Source organism: Oncorhynchus gorbuscha, linkage group LG19 (assembly GCF_021184085.1).
Source record: "Oncorhynchus gorbuscha isolate QuinsamMale2020 ecotype Even-year linkage group LG19, OgorEven_v1.0, whole genome shotgun sequence".
Taxonomy (NCBI): Eukaryota; Metazoa; Chordata; class Actinopteri; order Salmoniformes; family Salmonidae; genus Oncorhynchus; species Oncorhynchus gorbuscha.
In genome coordinates, this window is record NC_060191.1 from 42,047,244 (window position 1) to 42,070,020 (window position 22,777).

The 22,777-nt window shown below is 44.8% G+C and overlaps 1 protein-coding gene across 1 annotated transcript; it reads left to right on the top strand.

Annotated features, from left to right (window-relative positions):
- The first annotated feature begins 8,509 nt into the window (after positions 1 to 8,509).
- On the top strand, positions 8,510 to 19,431 carry LOC124006455. The gene is made up of 4 exons (XM_046316478.1): positions 8,510 to 8,891; positions 10,759 to 11,031; positions 14,428 to 14,633; positions 19,188 to 19,431. Exons 1-4 carry the CDS (start codon positions 8,819 to 8,821, stop codon positions 19,281 to 19,283), a joined length of 648 nt encoding a protein of 215 aa, XP_046172434.1. The 5' UTR covers positions 8,510 to 8,818; the 3' UTR covers positions 19,284 to 19,431.
- Positions 19,432 to 22,777: the final 3,346 nt, after the last annotated feature.

Below are 22,777 nucleotides of genomic sequence, written 5' to 3' on the forward strand. Positions count from 1 at the left end.
TTGTATTTTTCAAACACCTGAAACTAAATCTGAGGGGGCACAAAGTACAGGAAGATGGCTGGTGGCTGGTCGGGAGGGGTGCTATGCCCAGTCCATAAATTGGAGACTTTTTCAAACACCCGAAACAGCCTTCTCCTGCAAATAAAAAAAGGGTTCCAAAAGGGTTATTCGGCTGTCCCCATAGGAGAACCCTTTTTGGTCCGGCTCCAGCTAGAACCCTTTTGGTTCGGTTCCAGGTAGAACCGTTTTGAGCTCCACATAGAACCCTCTGTAGAAAGGGTTCTACATGGAACCCAAAAGGTTCTTCAAAGGGTTCTTTTTTTAAAGAAACAACATATGCTTCTCTGCATTTCTGCTAAAAATCTGTGTAAAAGATGGAAAGGAATGTGAGTCTTATTCGGTACATTTAGTTATTGCTTGCTTTTCTAAAAATCTATCAAACTTGTCAGCAGGCATGCCAACTAAGATAGACAAACTATCTACTCTAACTTGATTGATAGCCTGAAATGCCTTTTTGGTAGCTAGTTATGAAGGTTGTGACATTGGGAACATATCCGGGCTAGCTAAAGCCAACTTCATAAAATTGCTACGTGGCTAGTAGTATTACAGGACAAATCTGTTTGGGCACGTACCCCTGTGCCCCCCCATGGGAATGACGCCTCTGGTATTTTCAATGGCAGAAATTATAATAAAGGTGCAACAGGTTAGTTAGAGAGTTGTGTCAAAAAAGTGTAGCCTACAAAGAAACCGATGAGGTAAAACCCTAAATAATAATAAATCCATCATCTTACTCACCATGGCTTATGAACACCAGGATGTAGGCCTATATTGCGTTTACATTTTAGTCATTTAGCAGATGCTCTTATCCAGAGCAATTTACAGTAAGTGCATTCATCTTAAAACAGCTAGATGGGACAACCACATATCTCAGTCATAGTAAGTACATTTTTCCTCAATAAAGTAGCTATCAGCAAAGTCAGTGCAAAACAAAAGTGAGTTCATCATTTAATCCACTATGAATTTGAGTTTTGTGAGCCCTGCATGGCACATACACACAATCCCATTGTTAAGCAAAACAAACAATGCATGCAAGATTTGTGTATCAATCATTTCATAAGGCCACCATGCAACTTGATCTTGGTATCACTGCATCAACACTTCAAGAGAGTGAAGAGGAGAGGAATCAGTTACACGTTTGTATTGACCGATCTGTTGACACAGACAATGACGTGTGGTCGAATTCTGTTACAGACCTTACTATTGTTTGTCCACCCATGGTCCAAGATCCTGGACCTGTCACTGAGTGAAAAGGTGTCCTATTACTGCTGTGCAATGGCTACCACCTCTCTGAGATCTGTAAACAGAGCAACCCAACAGAGACCTGGTGATGACCTAATTGTTTTGACAGGCAAACAACGGACCCCTGAGAGCCCATATGGGAACCCATGAGTCTACAGAGGGAGGAAAAAGTGCACTGGTTTGCATTTCTGTGCTGCTGATGAGGAGTATCCAAGATGCCATTTTAATTTAGTTTCTATTGCTAATCCTGGGTTTCAGCCTCGCTAGCGCATGGGAAAGCAGTGTGTGGATCTCATGTGGATTGCTGAAAATGCACATTCCTTCACATTGTGTTCCACAGCCTTATGATAACAAGGCATTGTAGGACTAAAAGGAGTCAGATGAGGGTACGATGGCAACAGCTGACACCCCTCAGCCACGAGCCATTTGTCCAGCCAGCCTTGGGTGATGATGATGAGGTAATGGTTGTTCCTGAAGCATCACACCTCTTTATCACTAAAGCCCTGTTCAAACAGGAGCATCTCTTCACATATTTCATGAATTATCCTACAATGCAACAGGCCCTGTGACCTCAACGTAAAGTCATGTCTGGGTTAGCCTTCACGAACAGTCATAAAAAAGTCACAGTCAATGCTTTTTGTGACATGCATGAGATGGATTCAGAGATACAGTATAGAGGTGTGCAACACTAGAAGAGCACCTGGTAATTTTGCCATGGTATATCACATTTTAAAGAGAGAAAATATGTATATCTATATATGAATATATAAATATATTTGGTTATTTGATAGTCATTAGCTATACTGAATTCACACAGAATTTCAGAATCCATGTAACTGTTTTGTTTCTGATAGGGCCTAACTGAATTTGATGTTTGTTGTCAAGGGGGCCAAGGTTTCTTCAACCTTATCCAACATGATAAGACTTTGCTGAATTTACTGCAGAGACTGACATATGCACCATTAATTTGAGATGAGAGAGAATGTCATTGGTCCTGTCGATCGATGCCTCCTTGTTCGGGCATCGGAGGTGTATGTCACCATCTTCTAGCCATCATTGATCCATTTTTTCCCCCTTTGGTTTTGTCTTGTCTTGTCTTCCTACACACCTGGTTTCAATCCCATTTATTACCTGTTATGTATTTAACCCTCTGTTCTGTTCCCCCTCATGTCTTTGTCAGAGATTGTTTGTTGTTCAGATTTCGTGTTGTTTGTATTGGTGCGCGACGGGTCCTCGTACCCACTTTGTTTTATATTATTCATAGTTATGTTTTGTTTAAAGTTTCTAAACAACTCTATTCCACTCAGTTTGATTCTCCTGCGCCTGACTTCCCTGCCACCTACACACACGACTCTGGCAATGTTTAATTTGTTAAGGTTGTTTATGCATCTGTAAAACCAAACATAGGCTATACATTTGGTACACACAACATGCAAGGGATAATCAACAAGGGTCTATGTGTTCTATGGAAAATAATGAAAGGCATGGAAGGTGTGTTCAGGAGTGGAACTAATCCTCCATGGAGTTACCTATATATATATATATACACTGCTCAAAAAAATAAAGGGAATACTAAAATAACACATCCTAGATCTGAATGAATGAAACATTCTTATTGAATACTTTTTTCATTACATAGTTGAATGTGCTGACAACAAAATTACTCAAAAAAGTATCAATGGAAATCAAATTTATCAACCCATGGAGGTCTGGATTTGGAGTCACACTCAAAATTAAAGTGGAAAACCACACTACAGGCTGATCCAACGTTGTGAAGTCAAAATGACGCTCAGTAGTGTGTGTGGGCTCCACATGCCTGTATGACCTCCCTACAACGCCTGGGCATGCTCCTGATGAGGTGGCGGATGGTCTCCTGAGGGATCTCCTCCCAGACCTAGACTAAAGCATCCGCCAACTCCTGGACAGTCTGTGGTGCAACGTGGCGTTGGTGGATGGAGCGAGACATGATGTCCCAGATGTGCTCAATTGGATTCAGGTCTGGGGAACGGGCGGACCAGTCCATAGCATCAATGCCTTCCTCTTGCAGGACCTGCTGACACACTCCAGCCACATGAGGTATAGCATTGTCTTGCATTAGGAGGAACCCAGGGCCAACCGCACCAGCATATGGTCTCACAAGGGGTTTGAGGACCTCATCTCGGTACCTAATGGCAGTCAGGCTACCTCTGGCGAGCACATGGAGAGCTGTGCAGCCCCCCAAAGAAATGCCACCCCACACCATGACTGACCCACCGCCAAACCGGTCATGCTGGAGGATGTTGCAGGCAGCAGAACGTTCTCCACGGCGTCTCCAGACTCTGTCACGTCTGTCACGTGCTCAGTGTGAACCTGCTTTCATCTGTGAAGAGCACAGGGCTCCAGTGGCGAATTTGCCAATCTTGATGTTCTCTGGCAAATTCCAAACGTCCTGCACGGTGTTGGGCTGTAAGCACAACCCCCACCTGTGGACGTCGGGTCCTCATACCATCCTCATGGAGTCTGTTTCTGACCGTTTAAGCAGACACATGCACATTTGTGGCCTGCTGGAGGTCATTTTGCAGGGCTCTGGCAGTGCTCCTCCTTGCACAAAGGCAGAGGTAGCGGTCCTGCTGCTGGGTTGTTGCCCTCCTACGGCCTCCTCCACGTCTCCTGACGTACTGGCCTGTCTCCTGGTAGCGCCTTCATGCTCTGGACACTACGCTGACAGACACAGCAAACCTTCATGCCACAGCTCGCATTGATGTGCCATCCTGGATGAGCTGCACTACCTGACCCACTTGTGTGGGTTGTAGACTCCGTATCATGCTACCACTAGAGTGAAAGCACCGCCAGCATTCAAAAGTGACCAAAACATCAGCCAGGAAGCGTAGGAACTGAGAAGTGGTCTGTGGTCCCCACCTGCAGAACCACTCCTTTATTGGGGGTGTCTTGCTAATTGCCTATAATTTCCACCTGTTGTCTATTCCATTTGCACAACAGCATGTGAAATTTATTGTCAATCAGTGTTGCTTCCTAAGTGGACAGTTTGATTTCACAGAAGTGTGATTGACTTGGAGTTACATTGTGTTGTTTAAGTGTTCCCTTTATTTTTTTGAGTAGTGTATATACTACCATTCAAAAGTTTGGGGTCACTTAAAAATGTCCTTGCTTTTGAAAGACAAACACATTTTTGTCCATTAAAATAACATTGAATTGATCAGAAATACAGTGTAGACATTAATGTTGTAAATGACTATTGTAGCTGGAAACGGCAGATTTTTTTTTATAGAATATCTATATTGGCGTACAGAGGTCCATTGTCAGCAACCATGTGTTCCAATGGCACATTGTGTTAGCTAATCCAAGTTTATAATTTTAAAAGGCTAATTGATCATTAGAAAGCCCTTTTGCAATTATGTTAGCACAGTTAAACTGTTGTGCTGAATAGACTAGTTGAGTATCTGGAGCATCAGCATTTGTGGGTTCGGTTACAGGCTCAAAATGTCCAGAAACAAACATTTCTTCTGAAACTCGTCAGTCTTTTCTTGTTCTGAGAAATGAAGGCTATTCCATCTAAGAAATTGCCAAGAAACTGAAGATCTCATACAACGCTGTATACTACTCTATTCACAGAACAGCGCAAGCTGGCTCTAACCAGAATAGAAAGAGTGGGAGGCCCCGGTGCACAACTGAGCAAGAGGACAAGTACATTAGTGTCTAGTTTGAGAAACAGACGCCTCACATGTCCTCAACTGGCAGCTTCATTAAATAGTACCCGCAAAACACCAGTCTCAACGTCAACAGTGAAGAGGCGACTCCGGGATGCTGGCCTTCTAGGCAGAGTTGCAAAGAAAAAGCCATATCTCAGACTGGCCAATAAAAACAAAAGATTAAGATGGGCAAAAGAACACAGACACTGGACAGAGCAACTCTGCCTAGAAGGCCAGCATCCCGGAGTTGCCTCTTCACTGTTGACTTTGAGACTGGTGTTGTTGCACGTTGTTTGATTTATGGAACACTAAGATAAATAGTTATCTGTGTCGTATACAGTAATAACTACAGCCATATAATGTTCATATATGTTTGTCATGTATAGTTTCAGACTCTGCTATAGATATACAGTAGTCTTAGTCTCCACTCTATGGAGACCAATGACTGTAGACAGAACTCTCGGGAAAGCCTGTTTATCACGCGCTGTCTCTTACACAGTAGTGTAGACCCCGGTTGCTACAGTACTGCATGGTAGGGGTGCTACCTGGTGATGGTTTGCTCAGGTCTCAGGTCTGTCTCTCAGCACCCTGCCATAACCTTGTTGATGGAGGCAGCTGATTGCCCAGTGCCACCTCAGCTGGCCCAACTACGCCTGTTTGGCAGCTAATTAAGGCAGCAACAATGAAAAGTAATTTGTGAAATTGAGATGGGGGGGGGGGGGTTCTGCAGTCTCCCATCTGAGTTTTAAAAAATAGGAGAGGGTGTGTGGGTGTGGGGGGGGGGGGGATAATGGATGATGTCATTGTGATAACCCAAACATTGGCTCATCCTACAATGTGTTAGGAGACGTGCTGTGGCCTTCTGTTCTGGTTACTACTACTAGACTGATACAAACACACACACACATACGCATAAAGACAGCTTTTAGCTCTGACCCTCCTACAGAGTTTTGACTCGTTGGTATACAGTTTGTGTCAGTTTATGTCAGAATTTACATTTGGTGCAGAATTTGTGCAGCAGGTTAGGATAATTAAAGTTGCAGGTAGGATACTTTGTTTTAAGGTTAGGAAAGGGGTTAGGATTAGGGTTAACTCAAGTGCAAAAAAAAATTACAACTTTTGAAGTAAATTTGACATAAACTGTATCTTGTCTAGACATGACCCTCCTACAGGGGGGACCTGATGATGCACAGAACAGAGGGCATGGGGAAAACAACAGGGAGATAACTCAGTACAAAGCAAATGATCTCATTTGCATGCTTGTCACTATCACAGAGGTGAAAATGGCCTATTAGGGAGTGTGTATTTGCAGGTAAACAGACAGGGCAGATAAATTAGTGCATGTGGTTGTGGCGCTATCATGCCCTCATTTGAGTTGCATGACCTCACTCAAATTATGTGCCCTCGTTTAACGCATGATGCAGCCAAGAATAGAACACCAATCACATGACCAAGGGCGTAACTTCATCATCCACCATTAACAACATCGTCCGTGTGGCACCACACAGCGTACAGCAGCAGCATTATATATTCCAACAATGAAATTGTTGACAGCTTGTTGTCACATTTGATTATGAGGGCTCAGTTCCCGAAAAGCATTCGCTGTGCATCACAATCAAAATGTTCACTTTGTGTTCTGTATCAGAGCAATAGATCCCTAGAGCAGGATTCACTGATGTGTGAATACATGAATGATTATGACTGTCCAAGTGAGACGCAAAATTAATAAATCATTCAGCATGAAATTAAAATACAAGGCCATTTGGCTGTTTCTTATCTAAATAGCACACCAAATACGTTTGATTACTAGAGATGAACTAAAATATGTCTATATTTCATTCCTAGATATGCATGCAGATAATGTCTCAATTAATTTAACTAGCTGTATGGCAAGGTGGGGAGAGTTGGTCGAGATTCATGTATATTGTATTGCCTTCTCTTCTGGTCTCTCGTGAGTCGTGCAAGATGCCAAGCAAATTTGCCCATGATGGGATGTTCGCCCGGACATGTACCTGCGAGGGATTCCCCTTTTTCAGCGAGGACAATCTGTCATTTCCAGCGGATTAGGCACCGCAACAAAAGCCGCACCGCGAGCACTCCGCAGTTGAATGGTTGGGGTCAATGGTCGCACAGTCACGTTTCACATCTGAGGTTAAAGGACAAGACAAGGGGATTTCCAATGCGCAGTTTGTGGTTATTTTGACAGCGTGTATAGGCTACATTATCATAATTAAACGTGTTAAATGAATGCATATATAGGCTATAGAGACATATGCTATGAAATTGAGCCTGCAATGTAACCTTGTCAACAAACCCCTAGATCCCAAATCTGCAAAATGTTTGCAAACAACCACACACAAAAAAGCAAAGGCCTTGTCAATTGAAAAGCACATGAAGACTACAATTTAATATATATAATCCAATATCAGCAAGCAGGTTGAATATCCACAGATTAGGCGATTTGTCATAACTGGATTTCAGTGTTTGACAAAACATGTCCTAATCCCATATCATAATTTGGCCATGTTTTCGTTTATGTGGGAGGTCATTTAAAGATTTGATTTAAAACATCAAAGCGTTAGCTGCATAGGCCTAGTCATCATTTTGCATTTGGTGTCTTTAATGTAAGGGATTACAAATACCATTTTCAATTGCATCATTGCAATTATCCAAATGATAAATAGAAAAATATACATTTTAGAGATACATCTTACCCTAAAAGGTTGTTTTTTTCCCCCCACACAAACACGTTTAAATGATTTTTTAAAATTATATTTTTCCCCTATGTGTGATCATAAAAATATCTGACCTCGAATAACAAGCATGCAATTGATAAAGAAAAGGGGTGCAATAAGGTTGTCGGAACTAGAAGCACAAGCATTTCGCTACACTCGCATTAACATCTGCTAACCATGTGTATGTGACAAATAAGATTTGATTTGATTTAAGGCAATGGGTGACCACCCCTAACAATGTGACAGGTTATGGAGTGTCATTAAAGCAATGTGCAACAGGCCTACTCTACAATTGTTCATGTATGTGTCTGTGTTATTGTATCCTACAGCCCATGGTTATAACGAGGTTATAACCAATGACGTCATATATTACCTGTTATAATATGCAATGCAGAGGCACTTTGAACCCTTGTCATAGGCAGTCAATTTCCTCATGCCCCATCTCAACTTCACAACACACCAGAAGAGACCAACATGTTTTTATGGTCTGACAAATGCATGCATTGATAATGACGCTGCTGCTGTTGATTTTACTATGCTGTTTACCATTCAATGTATACATTGGACAGGTTTAAAAATATTACAGATTTTTGCACCCATAGGCTCGAGGCACCAGCTACTATCCAACCAGGCTTTGTTGACCGTTAACATAAAAGGTGCAACAGACGTGGTAAACTCACAGGAAAGCAAAAGGGGAGGGAATGGGGCAGGGTTGGGCAAAAAGGTGTTTTGTTTCTTCCTTGAAAGTCTTGTCCGGGGTATTTAAACTGAGTAGCAGTATGTATCTTGTCGATGTGCATGTCAGGACTTGTTGTAAATGCATCGAGGAGAGGGCGTGGCGAAACAGCCAACCGCGGGAGTGAAAGCAGAGTAATACCACTATGAAACAGTCTCCCCTGTTATCAACATTTGGACCATAGCTCGGCGATAACGTGTTGGATAAGCATCGTTTTCCACGGAATAAAATAAGACTATAAGGTTTGAATGGGCTGACTGTTTTGAGAATCGCAGCGGGAAACGTGGAATGTCACAAACTGCAAGTGGACTTTCTTCCACATCCAACGCAAGGACAAGCCGCTTGTTGGACACATTCTGATGTCAACAAGCCATCGACAGTGCCTCAACTACAGACAGATTTACAGTAATCGCGAATCATCAGATACATCAAGTAAGTCTTAAAAGTTAGCAAATATCTTGACGATGCTGCTAGACTTGGCTACAGCTGTACTGTACAGCTGAGTTTTGACAGGCTGCTAACGTTAGCTTTCAAGGTCGAGTTGTTAGATATAGCTAGCTACACAAAATGTGCTATCTAAATCCTTAGAGGGTTTTTCGGCTGTGGATTTAGCTAGCTGTCAAAATAACTTGACACGTCAAATTAGGCTATTATAGCTAGCATGCTACATTGTAATCGTATTGTAGTAGTTTCAGAAGATAGTTTTCGAGGCAATCAATGATGTAAGTTAGCTATTTAGAAATATGAAAATAAAGGATTCACGCGGTAGGAGTCAGCGGCATGAATGGGTTTTCCTGTAATGCAGAAAGTGTGTTTGTGTGAAATTCAAGTGGCATCATCTTGTTGGTTGCTGCTTTCGAAAGCGTTTGTTGTCTCTTGTTTTACACACTTGGCTGTCATGAGTTTGATGTGGGGACTTTTATGGTTGTGTGGAGAGGAACAGATTAGATAACATATGACAGCAGCCCAGTGATGCATTTCCACGTTCAACTTCGAGATATGGAATTCACGTTTTTTATACCATGTTGAGCATTTTTCCCCATCTTCAATTACATGACTGTCACAAGGCAGTATTTCAACAAGTTGGGACCGAGGCAGACCCCTATCGCGTGGAACGGTTTATCCTGCGCAATCACAATCAACCTTCAATGTTTATTTTCCATACTTCATCATTTCCGCGTGAAACGTTTTATGTATTTTGAGTCGGATAGGAATGATACGACCTGTGTGTTACAACGTAAATACATGTTTTGCTTGAGCAAAAAATAATATCAAGCTTTGCAACAGTTAATGGGATGACAGGCGTTTGACAAAAAAAAATACAATTTTACTGCGGACAGAGTTTGGCGCGCTCAGTGATGTGAATGAGCGCGTGTCGACCCGCTGCTGGCTTGGCTGTGGATTTGTTTATAAATAAGGATCGCACGCACGAGGGCGTAGTGGCTGCCATCTAGCGGCCACATAACATATGTCTGTCGAAAAGTCACTGTTTGAAAACATACATATGCTAAGACAATCTGTATTTCCAGTGGAACAAGGTATTTTAAGCTTGTACCTTTAAACCAAATTTAACGTACAATTTTGCTTGATATTTGGTTTTGAGGAATTTCTAACTCCACAGCACCGAGACCCCGAGGACATAGTTCTTCCTGACATGGTGTATTACCCAATGATGTATATTTAAACCCTGGATTTCTGATGCTTTGTATTGGCCATTGAGAGGCTTTGAAGCCACCGGTCGGCCATATTGGCTCTCCCAGTAGGAGCAGTCCTCCATCAGTAGCGGTGCATGGGTAAAATCAGTGGTGAAGCCAGAAAAAAAAACATAATTTATTACAACATATGTGTTGTGATAATTGTGTTGTTTGCTCTATAACATGGTAGTTCATATGCCTTGTGACCGTGATATATAGGTCTGAGGCCGAGACAATAAGAAGACACAGTGGCAGAATAATTTCAACTGCACCTTTATTTAATCATAAAACCAGAGAGCAACCTCTGTCCGGTGAAGTCCACAAAGCATATTTCATGTAACAAACAGTTACATGACCTACAGCATGGTCAAGCAAGTTAATGTTTCCTACATTTTCAGACTATTGATTTAAAACCAGAGAGAGTTACCTCAAGTCGGAAAGATGGCTTATCTTATACGGCTTAATTGTTTGCATACCTTTACACACAAACACACACTGCTCATAGTAAAAAGTTCCCCAATATCCACCAGGTGACAACAGTTTGTAAAAGGGGCGATCAGTCATGGTCTATTACAATTTTGTTATGCATTTGTAAACATCAACAGACTGCACCTGGTATGGCCCGCCCCCAGACGGAGAGTGGAGTGGACCACCATGGTCGGGGCAGACAACACACCTGCAGCATGCAAGTCCAGCGGCCAGACGCCTGGCCTGGTGGCAGCAACAACCCTCTCCAGGCTGCATACCACCAGTCCTGCCATCTGCTCCCCAACATGGACACCCAGCCCAGCCAGGGCTCTCTGCCCCCCCAGCCCCAGAGAGAAGCCTCCCCACCCCCAGTGCCCATCCACTGGACACCCCCACAAGAGCAAGCACAGGTAGGTTATTACTACTAGTTGCTGGATACTGTGATGTTTCATATAGTCTATGTTGCTGCAAATACAGTGTTCTTAGGCATAGGCCTAAATGGTAAGCCACTGAGGCAGAAACCATGGTCATAGGATTACAAGTGGTAGCTGTGAATAGCTTAGTGCTATGAGGAAATACTAGCATCAAAGGACACCATGCTCACATGCCAGTGCAGTGGCATTGGATGGGAAAGTTCCCCTCAACTGTGTGATGGAATGTGTGAGTCGATCGAAAAGGAAAGTTGATGAAATAGAGATGCATTGACTATGGAACAATATAATTCAATGTGATTGTTATTATACTTGTTGATATTTGTACATCTAAGATAAGCTCATCTGCTAATTTTCCACCAAGTAGAAATGGGTGGCTAGTAGTCATAAAACCGTTGTCATCACGTGTAGGATGTAAATACAGTGCCCTTTAATCATCCTCCCTTGCCTTTAGTATGAACTTTTAATTATTTATTTATTTATTTTCTCCTTTTTCTCCCCAATTTCGTGGTATCCAATTGTTGTAGTAGCCTACTATCTTGTCTCATCACTACAACTCCCGTACGGGCTCGGGAGAGACGAAGGTTGAAAGTCATGTGTCCTCCAATACACAACCCAACCAAGCCGCACTGCTTCTTAACACAGCGCGCATCCAACCCGGAACCAATGTGTCAGAGGAAACACTGTGCACCTGGCCACCTTGGCAAGCGCGCACTGCGCCCGGCCCGCCACAGGAGTCGCTGGTGCGCGATGAGACAAGGACACCCCTACCGACCAAGCCCTCCCTAACCCGGACGACGCGAGGCCAATTGTGCGTCGCCCCACGGACCTCCCGGTTGCGGCCGGTTACAGACAGAGCCTGGGCGAGAACCCAGGGACTCTGATGGCACAGCTGGCGCTGCAGTACAGCGCCCTTAATCACTGCGCCACCCGCGAGGCCCTTTAGTATGAACTTGCTAACTAAGAAGTCTGCCCCTGGCAATGGCATGGACCCCAGATAGAAAGCTTTCAACCGAATGTTACACATTTGCTACTGTTTTATTCACTCAGTTTGATCTGGTGTGTCCATGCTTGTGGAAAGAGTAAACAAACCGCTAAACAATTGAGATGGGAACCAATAAGGGGAGGGGCCAGGAAGAAGGCAGTCAGAGTATTGCATCTCGAATAGGAGCTTCACAGTCATTGACAGGTGTGAAAAGTTAAGCCTATATTTTGAAGGACACAAGCTACAGCATGTGGGTAATTGTCACTGTCATTTACTACAATGGTAAGTGTGGATCAGGCTATTTCTCTGAATCTTGTCAGAGAAGAGCTCAGGGTTGTACTGATGTGGTGTGGTATTGGTGTGCATGTGAGGATTTTAGGGCTGCCGGCTTTGGTCTTGGGGCTATGGAGTTACTTAGGAGGTGAGGGAAGCATTTTGAGCATGTGGCTATGTAACTGAAAGGAATAGTTTGGAATAGTATCTCTATCTCTGGCTGTAAGTCCAACACTGTGGTTGGGGCATGTCGAGACTTGTCCCCTGCTCATGGCTTCCCATAGAGAGAAGTCTGCTCGACTTCCTTCAGCGGGATGTCAGCTCAACAAGCCAGTCAACCATCCATCCTGTCAATGCCCTCCCTGGTTAGAGGCATAGCCCTCTCTCTCCCCCTGTTACCTTCCGCGGGGACCGCCGCTTGTACTACTTGACCATTTCTGTTTCTAATCCCTCTTTTAACCCCTCCCCTCCCTTGTGTTTCCTACTTTTCCTTCTTGCTCTTACTGCCTCTTCCCCAGTCCCCGGGCAGACTGGTCCTTCCCCGCCCCTCAGCCTGTCCACCCTATCCCAGCCTAGCCCCTGAATCCGTCCGCCAATGGCTTGATTCCAGTTTATAGTTACCCTGGCAACAAGCCAGAGTTCCTCTCCATTCTCTCTCCATTCTCTCTCCATTCTCTCTCTCTCTCTCTCTCTCTCTCTCTCTCTCTCTCTCTCTCTCTCTCTCTCTCTCTCTCTCTCTCTCTCTCTCTCTCTCTCTCTCTCTCTCTCTCTCTCTCTCTCTCTCTTCTCTCTTCTCTCTCTCTCTCTCTCTCTCTCTCTCTCTTCTCTCTCTCTCTTCTCTCTTTCTCTTTCTCTCTCTCTCTCTCTCTCTCTCTCTCTCTCTCTCTCTCTCTCTCTCTCTCTCTCTCTCTCTCTCTCTCTCTCTCTCTCTCTCTCTCTCTCTCCTCTCGCTGTCTAGTCACCTGCATCTTAAGGATCAGAAAATACTCAGGACAGTGACACAAATCCCGCGGTTGCCAGGAGCTTTGCTTCCTGTGGAGCGTTCTGTCAGGGTTGTGAACAAACACAGTGGGGTTCAGGAGGAAATTTGGACGGAAACCATCCATAGAATGCACAGAGCTTTTTCTTCCACTTAATTTGAAGTGTCTACGAATCTTGACACAGCACAGCAGTTTATAAACGGTCACTAAAGCATTTCATAGTACTGTGCACACCCCGTGTAGCCTGTGCATATGACAAATAAAGTTGATGTGATTTGATTTAAAACGTATTTTCTCGACCACTGTCAGTGGCAGTGATGCGAGCTCTTCTGAAGCTGTACAGAGTAGACAGGAGTTCCTTCTTTCAACAAACACTGTAATACACAAACACACGTATTCTAGATTTATTAAGCAGATTAAGAGATTACATTCTAACTTTGAAGGGGAAAATACGGGGTTGATGGCGGCAAGCCCCAAGATTTCAAGAAGTATTCGAGACTAGCTTGAACTGTCTGACGGGGTGGTGGAGGGTTGCTTTGGGGGGGAGGGGGGGGTGCACATGTTTAACCCAGTAAACAATAGGTCTGTGTTGCTAAGCAGCCTAGCCATCATTAAGATTGTAGCCTATATGGTTTCATGCTTGTTTCTAGACACCTAAGACTCTTATGGAGCCAGAGAAGTGTGTGTGTGTGTGTGTGGGGGGGGGTGTTTTAGATCATATTTTTGTTGCTATACGTGACAACAATATACAGGGTCAGCAGGTAGCCTAGTGGTTAGAGCGTTGGGCCAGTAACCGAAAGGTTGCTAGATCGAATCCCTGAACTGAAGAGGTAAACTGTCATTCTGCCCCTGAACAAGGTAGTTAACCCACTGTTCCTAGGCTGTCATTGTAAATAAGAATTCTTGTTCTTAACTTACTTGCCTGGTTAAGTATAGGTTAAATAATAAAATACAGGGACATGTTTTATGTGCCAGCGTGCTATCCACAATCTGCCTCCTACCGAAACTTGACCTGATTCAGCCTGGTCCGTTGATATAGGCTAGTTGATGTTGTGTTTCAGAGATGGTCGTGGTGGGCTATGGAGGTCCAGCTGTCTGCCCGAGGCAGTAATGGCACGTGTTGTTTTTTCTCCCCAGACCCAGACAGAGAGCTCCAGGACACCACAGCCAGGGATCCCCTCCCTGACCTGCTGCCCCAGAGAGATCGCTCTCCCCAGGCTTCTCCCCAGCACAGAGCCCCTGGAGTAGCGGACCCGCGGTTGGACGACGAGGTGGTGGAATTAGTGGCCAACCAGCTCAAGAGAATCGGCGACGATTTGAATGCTACGATCGTCCAGAGAATGGTAAGGACGAATTATCACTTTATGAGATGGTGTATTGTTTGGTCTGTTCTAATAAATGTGTAGAGGTGTTATCAATTTAAATGTGCATGTGTAAGTGTGCATGTGTGTATATGTGAGTGTGTGTGCATGTGTGTGTATATGTGAGTGTGTGCGCGTGTGTGCATGATTGAGCATGTGCCAGTGGTGTAAATGGATCAATCTGATATCCATGAGCTGGGAGTGTTGTGACTTTAGTTGAGTTTCCAGTTGTTGGAACTTGATGCCCTTCCCCCTCCCTTCGTTGTCTCTTTACCTCCCTCCCTACGTTGTCTCTTTACCTACCTCCCTCCCTCCGTTGTCTCTTTACCTCCCTCCCTACCTCCCTCCCTCCCTCCGTTGTGTCTTTCCCCCTCCCTCCCTCTGTTGTCTCTTTACCTACCTCTCTCCCTCCCTCCGTTGTCTCTTACCTACCTCCCTCCGTTGTCTCTTTACCTCCCTCCCTCCCTACCTCCCTCCGTTGTCTCTTTACCAATCTCCCTCCGTTGTCTCTTTACCTCCCTCCCTCCGTTGTCTCTTTACTAACCTCCCTCCATTGTCTCTTTACCTCCCTCCCTCCCTACCTCCCTCCGTTGTCTCTTTACCAACCTCCCTCCGTTGTCTCTTTACCAACCTCCTCCGTTGTCTCTTTACCTCCCTCCCTCCCTCTGTTGTCTCTTTACCTACCTCTCTCCCTCCCTCCGTTGTCTCTTTACCTCCCTCACTCCCTACCTCCCTCCGTTGTCTCTTTACCAATCTCCCACCGTTGTCTCTTTACCAATCTCCCTCCGTTGTCTCTTTACCAATCTCCCTCCGTTGTCTCTTTACCAACCTCCCTCCGTTGTCTCTTTACCAACCTCCCTCCATTGTCTCTTTACCAATCTCCCTCAGTTGTCTCTTTACCTCCCTCCCTCTCTCCGTTGTCTCTTTACCTCCCTCCCTCCGTTGTCTCTTTACCTCCCTCGCTCCCTCCGTTGTCTCTTTTACCTCCCTCCCTCCCTCCGTTGTCTCTTTACCCCCCTCTGTCTCTTTACCTCCCTCCCTCCCTCTGTCTCTTTACCTCCCTCCCTCCATCCATTGTCTCTTTACCTCCCTCCCTCCCTCCGTTGTCTCTTTACCTCCCTCCGTTGTCTCTTTTACCTCCCTCCCTCCGTTGTCTCTTTACCTCCCTCCCTCCCCCCGTTGTCTCTTTACCTCCCTCCCTCCCTCCGTTGTCTCTTTACCTCCCTCCCTCCCTTCGTTGTCTCTTTACTTCCATCCCTCCCTTTGTCTCTTTACCTCCCTCCCTCCCTCCGTTGTCTCTTTACCTCCCTCGCTCCCTCCGTTGTCTCTTTTACCTCCCTCCCTCCCTCCGTTGTCTCTTTAACCCCCTCTGTCTCTTTACCTCCCTCCCTCCCTCTGTCTCTTTACCTCCCTCCCTCCATCCGTTGTCTCTTTACCTCCCTCCCTCCCCCCGTTGTCTCTTTACCTCCCTCCCTCCGTTGTTGTCTCTTTACCTCCCTCCGTTGTCTCTTTACCTCCCTCCGCTGTCTCTTTACCTCCCTCCCTCCGTTGTCTCTTTAACAACCTCCCTCCCTCCGTTGTCTCTTTACCTCCCTCCCTCCGTTGTCTCTTTACCTCCCTCCCTCCCCCCGTTGTCTCTTTACCTCCCTCCCTCCGTTGTCTCTTTACCTCCCTCCGTTGTCTCTTTACCTCCCTCCCTCCGTTGTCTCTTTACCTCCCTCCCTCCGTTGTCTCTTTACCTCCCTCCCTCCCCCGTTGTCTCTTTACCTCCCTCCCTCCGTTGTCTCTTTACCTCCCTCCGTTGTCTCTTTACCTCCCTCCCTCTGTCTCTTTACCTCCCTCCCTCCGCTGTCTCTTTACCTCCCTCCCTCCGTTGTCTCTTTAACAACCTCCCTCCCTCCGTTGTCTCTTTACCTCCCTCCCTCCGTTGTCTTTTTACCTCCCTCCCTCCCCCGTTGTCTCTTTACCTCCCTCCCTCCCCCCCGTTGTCTCTTTACCTCTCTCCCTCCGTTGTCTCTTTCCTCCCTCCTCCGTTGTCTCTTTACCTCCCTCCCTCCCCCCTCCGTTGTCTCTTTACCTCCCTCCGTTGTTGTCTCTTTACCTCCCTCCCTCTGTCTCTTTACCTCCCTCCCTCCGTTGTCTCTTTACCTCCCTCCCTCTGTCTCTTTACCTCCCTCCCTCCCTCCATTGTTTCTTTACCTCCCTCCCTCTGTCTCTTTACCTCCCTCCCTCTGTCTCTTTACCTCCCTCCCTCCCTCCGTTGTCTCTTTACCTCCCTCCCTCTGTCTCTTTACCTCCCTCCCTCCGTTGTCTCTTTACCTCACTCCCTCCCTCCGTTGTCTTTTTACCTCCCTCCGTTGTCTCTTTACCTCCCTCCCTCTGTCTCTTTACCTCCCTCCCTCCCCCGTTGTCTCTTTAACCTCCCTCCCTCTGTCTCTTTACCTCCCTCCCTCCGTTGTCTCTTTACTTCCCTCCCTCCCTCTGTTGTCTCTTTACCTCCCTCCGTTGTCTCTTTAACAACCTCCCTCCCTCCGTTGTCTCTTTACTTCCCTCCCTCCCTCCGTTGTCTCTTTACCTCCCTCCCTCCCTCCGTTGTCTCTTCACCTACCTCCCTCCCCCTGGGGGCCCTGCTGGGCTGTATCGCGTGAGGAGCCAGTCAGTGAGGCAGTCGCAGGGGTAAACACAGGCTAATCCCCCGCCCCCAGGCAACCTGCATCCCCCTCTGCAGACAAACACAGCTGACGTCACTCTACTCCAGCGCTCACTCACTCACACGGATGCCTCTGCCGAGCCGACATTTACTACGCGCACTCGCAGACATAGACACAAATGCCTGCACACCCACACACACATAATAAACTGTCAAGTTTATTACAGTATAATAAAGCCCTTGGTCTGTGGAGTAGGATGGCGATGTATTGTGTGCCCTGGTTAAACTGGCTCTTGCCCTACTGTCTGGTATCAGTGGAAGGACAGGGGATTTTCAGAAATGTGGTTTACAGTGAGGATAGCAAAAAGAACAGGGGTTTCCTGAGCACGAGTAACAACAAAAGGGCGCGCACACACACACACACACACACACACACACACACACACACACACACACACACACACACACACACACACACACACACACACACACACACACACACACACACACACACACACACACACACACACACACACACACACACACACACACCACTCGACTGTTTCTCTTGTTCAGAGTTATTTGTCTCTATCTTGTCTTGTGACCTCCCCAACTGTGCCCCTCTTTCTCTGCATGGCCAGTGGTTTTCTATCTTCTCTTACCCTGTATCCTCTCCTACTCTATTTTTCTCTCTCCCCACCTCTCAATCTTTCCTCTCTTTCTCCCTCCCTCTCTGAGCGGTAACTCTCACTCTCTTTCGTTGTGTATTATTATAAGCATTCTGCTGGCATCTCTCTGTCTGTCAGTGTCTGGTTTTCACTACTTCTCTCTGTCTCTTTCCCACATTCTCTCACTCTCTTTTTCACTTCTCTCTCTCTCACTAAGGAGCAGGGCTATTTTTAGTGAGTGACTCAAAGCAGCTGTTGACGGGCAATGTGCCGCCTCTCCTGGCTCTGTTTTGCAGCCAGTGTCTGTCTGGGACTTCCTAACTCCACCCAGTTGCACGGCATACACACACACAAACACATACAAACGCACACGCACACACAAACACACGCACACACGCACACACACACACACACACACACACACACACACACAAACACACACACAAACACACACATACACACATACACACACACACACACTCACGCACACACCGACTCACATGCGGGGAAAGCTCACCTGTTCCAGTAAGGGGATATTAAAGTCTGTTAAAAAGTATAGAATCTAGAAAGTACGAGACTGTGTAGTAGTGGTTTCACAGAGCCTATATCATAATGATAGGATGTTGTGAATTTCTCTTAAAGCAGGGAACTGGATGCTATCCTATGGCATTTTCTAAATGAATATCTTGGTGTAATTGTGGATGTTTGTAAAGACCCAAGCTATTCTAAATATATCTTAAGAGCTAAGTCAATTGAGTGTTGTCCAGAATTTAGGTCACTTACGTCCGTGTGGTCTTACACTGCAATCATCAACAATGTGACCTCTATCCCTTATTTATTGCTGCAGACTGTCAACAATTGTTCATTTGAACGAGCATCAAGACTGAAAGGGCAACAGTAAAAGACACAATTGTTTTGGGGCTGACCACAAATTTTCCCTCTCTCCTTCTCTCCCTATTTCTTTCCCTCTCCCTATTTCTCTCTCTCCCTATTTCTCTCTCTCCCTATTTCTCTCTCTCCTATTTCTCTCTCTCTCCCTATTTCTCTCTCTCTCTCTCTCTCTCTCTCTCTCTCTCTCTCTCTCTCTCTCTCTCTCTCTCTCTCTCTCTCTCTCTCTCTCTCTCTCTCTCTCTCTCTCTCTCTCTCTCTCTCTCTCTCTCTCTCTCTCTCTCTCTCTCTCTCTCTCTCTCTCTCTCTCTCTCTCTCTCTCTCTCTCAGGGTGGCATCCCCCAACGGCAGGGCTGGAGAGGCCTGTGTCTAGGAGTCCTCCGTTTCCTCTCGGATACCCTCAGCAGTCTGCACCGACTGAGATAAACTGACTCTGGATCGGGATTGGATGCGCCGGAGCTCCCTACTGGACGAATCACAGACTGCTTCAGAATGGACTGAGTCCGCTGGAACGGACGGACCCCTTTTCTTTTGTCTCTTTTGTACATCTTGTGTGTGTGTGTATATATATATGATATATATATATATATATCATATATATATATATCATATATATATATATATATATATATATATATGTTTTTTTCAATCTCTCGTTGGGACAGCTATTGATGTAGCATTCTGACCCAGGTGGGTCTCCCAGACCGTGTGGTCTTGTGTGTGTGTTCCTATCCTTCCTTGTAAACTGTGAAGCACAGTGCTGGGTGTCGTGGTGACGCGAAGGCTTTACTTGGTGAAGAGGCTATGGCTCCTGTATGTGTGTGTACAACTTCTTCCAACTGAGGCTATGCTAGAATGAGCAATTTAACTGGCCTTGACAGTGTGGCTTGATGCGGCTACTGAGGGGCCCGTGTAGAATCCCCTGTAAGTCACACTATGGCCTGAATAATATAGCGATATAGTATATGGGATCTGCTGTAGAGACACACTTGCGCTATACAATCATTACTGTCTAGAACTAGGATTTCCTCACTCCAAGAGATCGGCCTATAGTTTCCGACAAGACCAACTTGACTTGGTAAAAAATGCCAGGGTTCTTCAGTTGTCCCCATAGGAGTACCATTATTGGTTCAAGGTTGAACCCTTTTTGGTTCCAAGTAGAACCCTTTCCACGGAGGGTTCTACCTGGAACCAAGAAGGGTTCTTCAAAAGGTTCTCCTACGGGGACAGCCGAAGTACCCTATCGCACTTTGTTTTTTAAAAGTGTAGTGGTGTATATAAATTGATATGTTTGCTACTCTTCCCTTCGAACCTGAATACATTTCATTGACTTTTCCATCACTCCCTCCAGAATGGCCTACTCTATCACCGGGACAATCAGCGGTTGGTGTGTGGGACCCTGGATAGAGCAGTAGTTGACACACACACATTCCTTACGCACACACACACACACTGGAGCTGAACACTGTATGCGTCAGTTACCAGACCATCACCTCTATTGGAGGCGCTGAGTTGAGCAGTAGCACTGTCGGACAATCCCACTATTATCACCAGTGTTAAATTGTGTGTATATATTTGTTTTGGGAGATGATGGCATGGTTTGGAGGTTGTTAGTAGGAGCCAGTAACAAGCCATCATGGTTGTTTCGCTGTCTGAAGACCTGTTATTATTGGATGAGAGTCAATGAGCTTTAAAAGTACTTCAATTGTAAGTTCTCTGTTTGTGTTTGAAATCTGCCATGTGTGCAGTTGTTTTTGTCTTTGGACCGACAGTTGGAAGCAGTTAGTGTATTTAAATCCAGTGGATTTGAGATGGTATTTCTCGTTAAAACATGATTTGGATCTGTATCTTTTCATGATTACTAAAGGTGATCAAATGATGATCAAATTGCCCTTAATTGTATGATACATGTATTGAAGTTTGGGAGAAGAAACTGAAGACCTTCATTTCTCGTGACGGTAGCCACGTTTTGTAGCATTTTGTTTTGTTTTGAAAAAATGTGTGATGAAATTAAATTATTGTTTACTTTTCAATCATAATAAAAGATGATTTCAAAATCTATTTAAAAGCCAAGAACCAATAAAAGGAGGATTGAAAAAGCTGACAGATAAATATCTGACAATAGACTGAACTAACTGGACCCAAGTCAGTTCATCCTCAGTCACACGAAGGGTGAACCGTCAACTGTGTCAGAGCATTGATATCTGTCTTTGCCAAGGCATTCCATTTAAAAGTGGCGTAGTATGACTTTTTCCATAACCAGTTTGTACATCAAGTTTTATTTCAAAGTGTCCAGGAAAGCAGGCCTTAAGAAACACATACCATTTCTGTAAACCAACTTACTATCATTCCAAAGCATTACAACGAGGAACAAAGTTGGTCTAAATGTCTAGTAAGAGGTCACAACAACAAGCAATGTAGTGATGGAAATCGGTTGAGAACGTTTGCATGTCAGTGGGAGAAACTGAGCCTTCACTGTAGCCAGCAGTTTAACCTTGAACCCAAGAGGTTAACACAGTCCCAACTTGCCATGTAAACCTGAAACAGACGTTCTGATGGATACAACTGTGATCATCCTATTTTCTGTGTGTTGCCATACTGTGTCACTTATGGCCTTATAACATTACTGCAGTCTGCTTTGTTTTCAGTTCAGGGCTTCTTTTTTTAAAGAGCCCCTTTTTGCAGTGTAATTACACTTGTACGCAAAGAACCTGTGAGAATACCCAACCACTTTTTTTCTGTGGGTGACTGGGCGTCCCCATAGCGTTTTGAGCATGTGTAGTTCATTTCCTGACTGGCTCATGACATCCTGTGGTGTGTGCTGTGTCGTGGTCCACTTCCTGTGGCGACTATGTGACTTCTTGTGGTTCCGTTCTCCAATGCATTCCCTCACAGAGGGACAGCGCTACTGAAGGTACTGTAAAGTAGCTCTGCATTTTTTTGTAATCTCTGTTTCATGCAGTGAAAATGTGCTATTTTTGACTCTTTTTTTGTATTATGAACTTTCTACATGAATTTTTTGTACAGATTCTTTCCTTTTTTACAATAAAGATTTGAAATCTATTCACTTGTTCTGACATGTATTTTTGAGTAAGATTATCAGAGGTTATGATTTTTATTAAAGGCCCAGTGCAGTCAAAAATGTGATTTTTCTGTTTTATGTATATTTCCACATTATGAGGTTGGAATAATACTCTGAAATTGTGAAAATGATGATAATGCCCTTCTAGTTTAAGAGCTGTTTTAAAAAGACCGCCCAAATGTCTGCCTGTTTTAGTGTAATGGATATTTTGCCTGCCAGGTGACATCACCAGACGGTTAATTAGTTAATAGATCAATAAGAAAAATAGTTCCAAACCTGCTTGCCAATAACACCTCCCGACTCACAACACTCCCAGACAGTTCTAGCAAAACATTTCCTTGAGAAATTGCTCTTTGCTAAGATGCGATTTGTTTCTTTCTGAACATTTTAATTGAAAATAATTACAGTAAGGTACTTAATTGTTACCCAGAAGTGATTTGATATGGAGATAAAAAGAGCTGCGTTTGACCTTTAAAATAAAGATTCTAATAGAATGATATGATTGTCTGTGATAAAATTGAGTGAACCTTTGCAGCGCAATGTTAATATAATACAATTACTTTTGTTGGTTTACAAGTACTTTATCCTCATGGCCCTGGATTAAAGAACAATCTCAGGTTATGTTCTTTCACTGGTCTCCTGTTTCTGCTACTCTATTATACTGGTAAGATCTTATCACACCAATGACTCTTTGTAGTCAGTCACCTGACTCCTTGTGGATGAATGGGGGGCTGTGCTTCAACTGTGGCTAGCGTGTGATGGTCAGTGTGGTGGTCTAGACTGGAGGTGCGTGACAAACAGAAACACTACATAGAGTATATGGAGAACGTCGGGGATT